General features: G+C 44.4%; 1 protein-coding gene across 2 annotated transcripts in view; it reads left to right on the forward strand.

The window, feature by feature from the left end:
- LOC146856277 (CD209 antigen-like protein C) overlaps nt 1-12,023 on the forward strand; it is a 295,861-nt gene that overhangs the window by 160,754 nt on the left and 123,084 nt on the right. For both annotated transcript variants that reach the window (XM_085650715.1, XM_085650716.1), the window contains one exon: nt 7,252-7,403. In XM_085650715.1, the coding sequence (XP_085506841.1) occupies nt 7,252-7,403 (152 nt within the window). The remainder of the gene's footprint in view (nt 1-7,251; nt 7,404-12,023) is intronic.

Below are 12,023 nucleotides of genomic sequence, written 5' to 3' on the forward strand. Positions count from 1 at the left end.
TGTACCACTACACTAATTTATTTCAAAGCGGTGGAGATTCGTAGTACGTTAATTGCCACCTGTGTGACAATAAGTTGATCTGATTTGATGATTTTACAGTGTTTTTTGAGGATTTTCAGAGCTTTTTTAGCCTCCTTGCCATATGTTGTGATCATTCTAATAGCTGTTTCATGCTGCATCTTCCAAATGCCAAATAGAGCATCTTTCTTCTTGATTGTGTCAATCTTACCCATGGCGTTTAAAAAAATATATATTTATGTTGATTCTCTCTTTCCTTGAATCTTCTGAGTCTTGGTGTTTTTTTCGTTTTGGAAAGGTTCAGCCAGACTGCAGTTATGCCTTACCCTCAGAAGTTCCCTGTATGGGATACTTCATTTCAGAGAACTGGGGTGATTGTCTTGACATGCAGAATTGTGTTTCCTGCTATATTCTTCCTGATGTAGTTTGTCATTTCTAGCTGATACTTTGAGGTAAAACAAATCAATTTTGCATTTACTGATACAACATGTATTATTCAAAGTTTAATGTTGCTGCTTTTGACCCATTCCAAATTATTAATAAGCCATCAGTGAAGTGTAAACTATGTACACATTGTGTTATGGTCAGTATACCCCAATGGAGTCCCATGCTCATGGCCCTAAAAAGTCTGCACATTGACATCTCCCCAGCTCCAATTCAGAGTACAGATTAAACCAGCATGACTGATACTTCTATTCATTGTCTTTTACTTCTTGCTCACAGTTCCTTCATTGGTCATGTAGAAAGGAGAGGCCCTGAATATGTGCAATCATGAAGTAGTACTAAGTGAGTGCCTTTTTGCTTAATATGTGAAATCAGGCCCCTTTGGTCAAAGCTGCTAGGGCATTTAGCTGTGTTGAAGTGCCAGAGAACACTGTACTATTGAGAGAAAGCAGTAGTGCTCTGGCTCAATAGATGGGGCAGCACTAGGGTTCAGACAGGATCAACACAGCATAGAAATCCCGTTAGCAGATATAGTGATCTAGGGGAGAATGGAAGGAGTAGGGATGGAGCTACTTGTTATAGCTACAGTTCAGGTCACAGGTTTAGACTTAAAATATGAAGAGGAGACCTGAGAACGTCTTTTGGGTCAGAGCAGGAACCAGCGTATTTTTTTTTTTTTTTGTAGAGCGCGTAGTCACCCTGAGGTATCCCAGCGCTAAAAAAAAAACCCTATCTCTTCAGTTCAGCGGGCCGAGGGCAAAGCAAAAAGGGGGGGGGGGGGACAGAAGATCAGGGTTATGGGTAAGCATGAATCATTGGGGAAAAAGGTGAGTCTTGAGCCGCTTCCTGAAGCGAAGATATTGTGGTTCGAGTCGCAGGTCGCGGGGGAGCGAGTTCCAGAGGCGTGCAGTATGGACTGAAAAACGTCTTCCTCCTATGCGGGCTTTCTTGAATCTTGGGGTGGTGATGAAGTTTTCTGTGTCCGAACGGAGGGATCTTGTGGATTTATAGGGTGTAATGAGTTTCCTGAGAACAGGGGGGCCTTGATTTTGTAGTAGTTTGTGGGCTAGGCACAGGGCCTTGAATTTGACCCGCTCCCTTATGGGAAGCCAGTGGAGGAGTTTTAGGGAAGGTTTAGCTGAATTTCTGGCAGGGGTGTTTGTGATAATCCGGGCCGCAGTGTTCTGGATTCTCTGAAGCTTGTTAAGGGTCGCTTGAGGAGCGCCTAGGTAGATCACATTGCTATAATCAAGCCTCGAGAGTATTAGGCCTTGAATTAGCAATTTTGGGGAGTTGAAGGGCAGGAGGGGCAGGACTTTCCTCAATGATTTCAGGAGCCCGAAGCAGGTCCCGGCTACTTTCTTTGCCTGCGCAGTGAACGAAAGATCAGTGTCGAGCCACACACCAAGACTTTTTACCTCTTCTTTTGGATCGGGGGGGGGCCCAGACAAGCTGGCCAGATGTTCGGGGAGAGTGAGAGCCCTTTCGGGCCGAGAAGCAGGACTTCAGTTTTCGTCCCGTTTAGTTTTAGGGCTGAGTTGTTCATCCAACAGTGGACCTGCGTAAGGCAGTTAAATAAGTCTGCTGATTGTTGTCTGGGGTGAGATAGAGACACCACTAGTTGTGTGTCGTCAGCATAGCTGACGACGCTCACTCCGAATGGGGTGATGACCTCCTCCAATGTGGACATATAGATATTAAATAATGTGGGGCTCAGGGAAGAGCCCTGAGGCACACCACATTGGAGGGGAATTTCGGAGGAGCAGGCGTTCTTCTCCCAGACCTGATAGGTCCGTTGAGCTAGAAAGGATGAGAGCCAGGATAGGGCCGAGCCTTCCACACCAACTCTCTTGAGTCTTTTAATGAGAAGTTGGTGGTTGACGGTGTCGAATGCCGCACTTAGGTCGAGGAGGATCACTGCCACTGATCCTCCTCCGTCTAATAGTGCTCTGGCCTCCTCTACCGCTGCCAGGAGGGCGATGTCAGTGCCCTGACCTGGACGAAAGCCCGTCTGGGAGCTTTTTAGCTTGTTGTTGACCTCCAGGAACTGGGAGAGTTTCCTATTAACCAGTTTTTCTGCAATCTTGCTGACTCCTGGGAGTAGGGAGATGGGCCTGTAATTAGCCAGATTTTCGGGGTCGAGGGAAGGTTTCTTTAATAGAGCTTTTACGACGGCCGTCTTCCAGCTCGGGGGTACAACTCCCTGTTGAAGTGAGGCATTAATCAGATGAGTCAGGGGGGTAATAATCGTGGGAGCTACCTCCTTAAGGATCCGAAGTGGGGCAGGGTCCCTGGGAGATCCGCTCTTAATGGATTTTAGCGTGTTTCCTACTTCTTCAGTTGTAACTTGACCCCAGGAAGAAAGACAAGTGGGTATTAGGGAGTGCGGGGGATCGTTTTCTTCGCACAGGTTCGCAAGGGGGATTGAATCAAGAATTTTTCGAATTTTATCATGAAAGAAATTAGCCAATTGTTGGCATTTTTCCTGATCAGCTTTAGGGTCAGTGGGGTGTCTCGGTCCCGGTTCTGGGGTTTTCAGGAGTTCTTTAAGGATGGCGTAGGATTCCTTACTGGAGCATCCCGCTTTCTCTATTCTTTCCTGGAAGAAAGCGCTTTTAGTTTTTTGAATAGCGGTTTTATAAATTAAGAGGGAGGTAGAATAGAAGTCTTTGTTAGTTTCCGATTTGTTTTTTCTCCAAGTGCGTTCCGTTCTCTTGCACTCTTGGCGCAGGACTTTAAGCTCTGGGGTGTACCATAGAGCAGAGGATACTCTTTTGGGATGTTTAAAGGTCGCAGTTTTGGGGAGAAGTGTGTCTAGAGAACAGGTAATCCACTCATTAAACTGCTTGTCGGCCGTGGCAGGGTCGGTTGAGAGCTCGGGGATGGAGTCTGCAAGGGCGGCGGCCCATTCCCCAGGTGTGAGTTTACGCCACCTTCTATCGGTGACCTGAGTTTTAGTGGTTTGGGGGTTCGTGGCGGATATTTCCCAGGAGATAGGGACAAGAAAGTGGTCCGTCCATGGAAGGGTCACGGGTGGACTGGTGGTGATAGTTGCTATATTAGTGAGGATGGGATCCAGTAGATGTCCCTTCTCATGGGTAGGCTCGTTGTTGACCAGTCGGATATTGAGTGACAATAGGTCTTGAAGGAGGTCAGAGGCTATCCGGTCCGTAGGGTTCATGAAGTGGAGGTTTAGGTCGCCTAGCATAAGGAATTTAGAGGCAGAAGATGCTAGTTGTGACACTGATTCGATGACGGCATTAAGGACATTTCCTGGGGCACCTGGGGGGCGGTAGATCAGTAGCCCTGACAGGGAGTGGGCTGGGGAAGTTTGGATGGAGAATTGACAGCTTTCGCAGTCCTCAATATGGGCGTTGGAGGTTCTACAAGTAAATTGTTCCCTGAAGATTATGGCTACCCCCCTCCCCTCCCTTTGGGTCTGTGTAAGGCTTGGCAAAGGTAACCTGGGGGAAGGGCCGTGACGATGTCCGAGTCGGAGCTATCTGATAGCCAAGTTTCCGTTAAAAACAGTAGATCGAAATCATGGTCTTGGATTAACAGGTTGGTTTCGATCGCGTGTTTAGGAAGGGAGCGGCAGTTAAGAAGTCCTATCTTCAATCCGGGTTTTGTCGAGCTCAGGGGAGTCGGATAGCAGCGCATACAATTAGAGAAGGGTTTACCTTCAACGTGCGTGTGGTAGCACGCAAGGACCTTCTTAGGTTGGAGTGCGCGAAGCACTTCTCTAGTATACACCACGCGGTCAAAAGGGCCATCAGACAGAGTCCCTGGGCCTGGGTCCGTCTGGGCCCGGACGGGCCCAGACGGGCTTGTCTTTGGCACGCCTTCGGCGCGCATCCGGCGCGCATCCGGCGCTCCCGCTGCGCTTGTCCGCTGCGCTTCCTCCAGTGGCACATGTTATAGTGTGGGGAGGCAGGGGGGGGGAGTGGCCAGCGAGGGGGCGTGGCCTCGTTGCACGCCGTCAATGGCGGCCGCCAGAGGGCGTTTACACAGAGTGAGAGGAGGCGCTGCTCGTAATCAGCAGGCTCCTGGGCAATAGAGGTGAAACACAAGGTAAATTCTGTACACTCAAAGGTTTAAGATTTTTAAAAACAGCTAAAACAGGAAATACAGCTCCCGGCTGTCCGCCTCAGGAGTAAGGGTTTTATGACAACAGCGCTCGTATTCAGCGCTTATGTACTCGGCGGGGGGGGCGTGGCCAGCGAGGGGGCGTGGCCTCGTTGCACGCCGTCAATGGCGGCGGCCAGAGGGCGTTTACACAGAGTGAGAGGAGGCGCTGCTCGTAATCAGCAGGCTCCTGGGCAATAGAGGTGAAACACAAGGTAAATTCTGTACACTCAAAGGTTTAAGATTTTTAAAAACAGCTAAAACAGGAAATACAGCTCCCGGCTGTCCGCCTCAGGAGTAAGGGTTTTATGACAACAGCGCTCGTATTCAGCGCTTATGTACTCGGCGGGGGGGCGTGGCCAGCGAGGGGGCGTGGCCTCGTTGCACGCCGTCAATGGCGGCGGCCAGAGGGCGTTTACACAGAGTGAGAGGAGGCGCTGCTCGTAATCAGCAGGCTCCTGGGCAATAGAGGTGAAACACAAGGTAAATTCTGTACACTCAAAGGTTTAAGATTTTTAAAAACAGCTAAAACAGGAAATACAGCTCCCGGCTGTCCGCCTCAGGAGTAAGGGTTTTATGACAACAGCGCTCGTATTCAGCGCTTATGTACTCGGCGGGGGGGCGTGGCCAGCGAGGGGGCGTGGCCTCGTTGCACGCCGTCAATGGCGGCGGCCAGAGGGCGTTTACACAGGGTGAGAGGAGGCGCTGCTCGTAATCAGCAGGCTCCTGGGCAGTAGAGGTGAAACACAAGGTAAATTCTGTACACTCAAAGGTTTAAGATTTTTAAAAACAGCTAAAACAGGAAATACAGCTCCCGGCTGTCCGCCTCAGGAGTAAGGGTTTTATGACAACAGCGCTCGTATTCAGCGCTTATGTACTCGGCGGGGGGCGTGGCCAGCGAGGGGGCGTGGCCTCGTTGCACGCCGTCAATGGCGGCGGCCAGAGGGCGTTTACACAGAGTGAGAGGAGGCGCTGCTCGTAATCAGCAGGCTCCTGGGCAATAGAGGTGAAACACAAGGTAAATTCTGTACACTCAAAGGTTTAAGATTTTTAAAAACAGCTAAAACAGGAAATACAGCTCCCGGCTGTCCGCCTCAGGAGTAAGGGACAGAGCAGGACAGGAGAGTGTGGTTGAAGCTGGAATTTGTGGTTTAAGCTGATGGAGGGTCAAGACAGGTACAGAGTCTGCTGAGGAGCTGCAGCAACATCCGGGCTGTAGAACTGGCCCGACTCGGGAGAAGTATGGTAAGTAGGGAGACTGGGACGTGAAGACAGAAACGGGGGACAAGACAGATGCTGGTAGTGTGAGAAATAGACATAGGAGGGAGCAGGAAATACACTGCCCTTCAGTCCTAAAGCCCAAGTGTCAAAGAAAAATGTAAAAAAGAAAAATAGTTAACTGTTGTCAGCAGTGCAAGAATACACTCAAAAGGGAGGATGAAACCTACATGCTCCAGAGGTGGGCCAAAAAAACAAATGGGCGATAAGCCTCCAAACCCAGAATAAGGAATTGAAATAGGCAAGAAACAAGAAAGCTATCTAATCATCTGCAAGGATCAGACCCAAAGTCCAGAGTAAGTATTTGGCAAAGCATTGGTTACAAAGATGTCAGTAACAAGACTGCAAAAACTGGTTCAGGTACCCTATTTTGTGGTCATTCAATAACTGTAATGGAGCAGGAGAGTGTTGATACATGCCTTCCTGCTTTGGCATACTGGCTCTACTTGTAAACTGTGCCCTTGTGAATGAGTAGACTTGTTTGTTTCCTGCTTTATCTTGAAAGCTCATTGCACTGTCTTATAGACTTTTTTTGTAAATCATGTCTCTGGAGTTGCAGTGACATGTTTTCCTGCTCTGCCTTGCAGGTCTCCTTTGTAAACAGTGCTCTTCTGGGTACATTTACATGTCTTCCTGCTCTGTCATACAGGCTCTATCTGTAAACGGTGCCCCTATAGGTTTAGTGACACGTGTTCCTGCACTGCCGTACAGATCTCAAGGGAAATGGTGCACGTGTGGTTGCAGTGATATGTCTTTCAGCTCTTGTGTTACCGGTGCATCAGTAGATACCTTCACGTCTGCATGTTATGTCTTACAGATCTAATGTGTAAATCTTGCCTCTGATTGTTCTGTCACATACCTTCTTCTTTTTTTATCATGAAGGCTTTATGTGTAAACAGAGGACTTGTAAATGCAGAGACATATTTTCATGTTCTATTTTGCAGGTTTCAGGTATAAATAGTGCAAATGCACCCCTGCTCTCTGGTATAGGCTCCTTTTGAAATACGTGCCTCTTTGCTTTCCATATGTCTTTCTCCTCTTTGTTACAGGTCTCATGAGTAAGCAGTACCCCTGTGGGTATCTAGACATGCCTCGGGAGTGTCTCTTACAGGTCTCATGTAAAACAATGGCATGAAGAGAGATGTTTCCTGGTCTGTCTTTTCGTGTAAACAGTGGCCATGTGGGTGGCATGTCTACCTGCCATGCCTTACAGGCTCTGTTTATACACAGTACTCCACTTGATGGAGTGGTGTGCCCACTTGTTCACTCTTTTGGACCAAATGGGTAAACATTGGCCCTGTGGGTTTTCACTTTTGTCTCACAGACTCCACGTGTAGTCAGCGTCCCTGTGGGTTTGGTAACACATATCCATGCTCTCTCTTACAGATGCCATGTGTAAACAGTGTCCTATTGGGTGGGTGAAATTTAACAACACTTGCTACCTGTTCTCGAGTTTCTCACTGTCACAACATCCAGCAAAGCAGGCCTGCCAGGCAGAAGGCTCCACCCTTGTCATCATCAACAGTAGAGAGGAACAGGTAAGGGCTGCACAGATGTAGTTTGGATTGTGTGCTGAACAGTTGTGACATATGATGTGTATGAGATGTTCCATTCCCTTCACAAATGTGTTTATAGCAGTGGTATAGAGGTGGAATTGCCTTTCACCTGAGTGTTCTTCTATTGGGCTTGTGGACCCTGGTAGGCAATATGTATAATGGCAGTGCTGTATAGTTGGTTATGTCTTTCAATGGAGTGTATGCTGTATTGGGTTGGGAGACCCTTGTATGCAAAGAGGTATGCCTGGCAGGGAGTAGGCCTTATGGTGTGCACATCCACCAACACTTCTGTACGTTCAGCTCTTTATTAAGTCCTGGAGAGCCATCTTCAACAACCTCTCTCCTGGACTTCTTACTTCTCTAACAGCTCTTCACTCTCAACTGACTTGAAATTCCCTTTATTCCTAATGACATAATAATATTCTAGATAGCATGGCATGTTAAAAAATTAAAGGAAAACATTGAACATCCCCCCTACTTTTAATACAATACAACAGTACAATTCATCTTAAACATAATAATATTATGATGATTTATAGAGATCATAATGTTACTACCTAAATTAAATTTACAATCAAAACAATACAATTAACAATGGATGACAAAAATGAAACACCATGCACCTACATAAAAGACATAACTTAGTAACTTTAGATACTTGGGGCTGATTTAAAGATCGGAGTATGGATTTTTTTCCATCATGGCGACAGAGTAAAATACCACATTTCAAATGTAAAAATGTCCTTAGTCCTAGCATTAATCTCTTACATTGGCAGGAACAGTGGTCATGGTGATTGCTGTCAAAGCATTGAAAGTGTGCCATGTGGCTCTGTTAACATGACGTTGCAGCACAGCACAGTTTCATAATCTTTTTTATTACCAAAAACAAATCCCGAGATGTTTTTTGTACATGAAAAAAGCAATGCCCCCCACTCTGCCAGGTAGTTTCCTCCAATGGTGTGTTGACCATTAAAATGTTTTACTTTCACTTATTGCCACGTCTTGGATGACGGTGTGTGAAAATAAAAAATGGACGTTTGTCCACTCACTCCAAATAGGGAGGGCAGATAAAAGCCATGCCTTCTACAGCCCTTACACCGTTGGCCCGTCTGAAGAATATGTCAGTGGTAGAGACCGAGTATTCTACGCTGCTGACACAGTAAAGTTACTTCTGACTCCAAATTAGGCAAACTGAACTTCAGTGTGGCAGAGGGTACTCTGTTGCTTTTGCAATGGAGTACCCTCTCAGCCAAACTCTAAATTAGACCCATAGTCTTTTAGATAAGATGGATACCTAATATTATGACCGGATTTGCTCCTTGGCTACTCATTAACTTGAATGTTGGTCTGTACTTCCTCATTTACCCATCTGCTATTTAAGTCAATGATAATCTCTCCATTGGTATTCTAGTCATGTTTATCACTTAACCAATTCTAAATTTTCCCACCAACATTACACTTTCTTTTAACAACATCGCTGTTCCTCTGAGCCCACTTACATTCACTATTCTACTCATGTGCCACACAAAACCATCACTCAATTTGGCTGAAATAAAGAACTTGTTTTATTCTTCATGAATTGGACTCTACCACGCATGATATTGAAGAGGCTATAACCAGTCATAGTGGAAGTAGTGTGGTACATCTAAATAATTTTCCTACTTCTACAATTTTATTCCTCCTCGCACTTGTGGCCATCTGTAAATTCCCTTTAATCACTCAATTAAATCTTTTCTCTTCTCCGTTGCTGCCAGGATGATAAACAGAACTGTTTTTATGTTCTACTCTACTGTGCTACAAAATCTCTTCAATTTCTTCCAACCTGAATTGCACTCTATTATCGGTAATCACCCTCTTAGGTAAAACTTCACTCTGGAAACTTAATCGAGAAACTTGACCACACGTACAGCATTACTGATTTGTTGCCATTTTGAAAAGTAATCAATGGCACTTATCATATATGTAACATCAACATTACCCTCTCAAATAGGTTCCATTACGCCAACTTCTATTGTTTCACAAACCATTTTAAAGTTAGGCACCACCTGGCAAAAGTGAAATTTTAACACCCCTTGTGGTGTAATTGCATCTTCAGATAAAGCTCATCATTTCACTACTCTTTCTTTTTCTACACCACACCATCAATAACTTTATTTGACTTTTTTTTTACTTTTTATATTTCCAAAATGTCCTTCGTAGCATAGTTCTATAACTCTACTTCTCAATCCCTTCAATGGGACCACTCTCATTCCTCTCACAAAATAATCACTTAACACAGACAGTTCACCACATACTTCACAGAAATTGTGAAACTCCACATTTAACATTTGGAGCAATTCACTGATCACAAATTTGTTTTACTTACTCCAAATCGTTATATTTTTTACAAGATTCCATCCTGTTTTCTCTAGTTATGTCATCTATTCCTTTTACTAAATTTCAAAGTGCACTTAGATCTTTCCAATTATCACCCTGTACTTCTTTAAAAGGTAACAGTAAGCAACTTAAATAGTCTGCTAATTTATATTTTATCCCTGGTAAGTATAATATCATATACTTATTATTCTTAAGTATTGCGGAGTTGCAGACAGTACACCTTCAGTCAGGAAAACAGTTAGTAGTTTGTGATCACAACTAACTACAATATCACAACCCTGTACAAAATGCCATAACTCTTCATGCCCACACATTATTACAAGAGTCTCCTCTTCTATAACTGAATAGCGTACTTCTGCTTGTGATAGTGCTCCCGATGCAAACATCACTGTCACCTCTTTTGCTTTGTGATTTCTTTGTGCCAATATCACACCAATACCTTTACAAGCTTGCATTCATAGTTAGGATGCAGTTTAATGACAGATCAAACTTGTGTAAAGCTTTCACTGAAAAAATATTGTGTTTGATTAAATTGAAATCCTATTGTTTTTTCGGATAAATTTTACCTTGTTTCTCAAATATTGTCATAGGTTATATGTATTGCCTGAACAGTTATACACAACGTCCCATAAAATTGTACCAATGCCAGAAAGGCCAGGAAAGACCTCAACTCATCCTTATTAGTAGTTGTGGAGGCATCCCACACCACATTTAATACCTCACTTTTGGATTTACTACCTTCCTTAGTGACTTCAGGTTTCAAGTAGTTTAAAGATTGAACACCAAACTTAAACTTCGGAAATTCTGTCATCAGACCGTAATTAAGAAGGTTTTCTAAAACTTTCCTCATGAGACCATCATGTTGCTGCTTGTTGGACCCCATTTCCAAAATATTATTTTGGAAGAATAACTTACGGTCAACATTTTTAAATAATTTATGCATTCATTTTTGAAAGACCGCACCCACTGGGGGTAGTCCAAACGACATACAAATATAAGAACTAATAACCCATAGGTGTCATGAATGTGGTCAGACTCTAACTATCCTTGTGTAAGCGCGCCGAGTGATATGCAGATGACAAGTCAATTGATGAAAACCACTGCAGGCCTCTGGTCTTAGCCAACATTTTATTAATTTTTGGGTAAAAGAAACCTCTCTACTACAATATCATTGGTTAGGTCTCTGAGGTCAATGCATAACTTAATCTCACCATTGGCACGTCTGGCCACACCTACAGGAGTGATCTATCTGCCGCTTCAAACAGTTCTATGATTCCCTCAATCAAAGGGTTTTCAATTTCTTGATTGACCTTTGTGGTATTTGGGTTGCTGGTGGTGATGTCATTTCTAGGGTGGCCTTGGAATTGTATTAATGTCATGGTGGAATGTTAATGTGGGGAGAGGAGCACTTGGTCTGAGAATCTGCTGGGAGCTGGATGGGATCCATTTCTTCTACGGGAATAAAGTTACTTCTACTCAACACATTCCTGCTGTAGAAAGTATTCACTTGATTGTTGCCTGAAGAGAATGTTACACCTGCTTTAAGCTTCTTGTCTTAACAACCTATTCTTTGAATTGGAAGGAGGTGTAGAAGAAAATTAAAATGTTTAGGCTGACACTTCATAGCAAAATGAGGAAAACTCTGTTTGAGCTGTTTAGGGGGAGGTGTCCAAGTACCTTGATAGAGACTTGTTAGGTGAGGAATTTAGAATTGGAAATAAGGAGGAGTGAAGTTGTACACGCCTGTGGTGAAAGGGAGGAAAATAAAGTGAGTGACAGGAAAATACATTCTGATAGGAGAAAAGCTGTCAAGAAAACTGTGGTTGCTGTTGGTGAATTGGTAATGTTCAGGTGTCCTGGGGGAAGGTGGTTAAGGAACAAAACATTCAACCCCTATCAGAGTTATTAAAGTTTTAGATAATGCTGGAGGAACACAAGATCATCAGATTTGGAACCTCAGCAGAGTGGCGGTGTACAATGCTCCATTTGAATCCTCTTTTAACAGGAGGTTGGGTGGAGCGATAGATGATAAGGGCAGAGATATTGACCTTCAAGGGTAAATTGGGCCAAGAATGTCTCTTAGGAAAGTAAGAAGGCCTGAGTCTTTGAAGGACTTTGTACAGAGTATTTCTTGCATTTGATATTTTCTTTCACTTAAAACTCTCTTCTGTTTTATTTGTGCTTGTACTTTGTAATTCCAGTGTCTTGGAAGTTTTAAGTGATTAT

The sequence above is a fragment of the Triturus cristatus genome, chromosome 4_1, assembly GCF_964204655.1.
Source record: "Triturus cristatus chromosome 4_1, aTriCri1.1, whole genome shotgun sequence".
In the NCBI taxonomy this organism is placed as follows: Eukaryota; Metazoa; Chordata; class Amphibia; order Caudata; family Salamandridae; genus Triturus; species Triturus cristatus.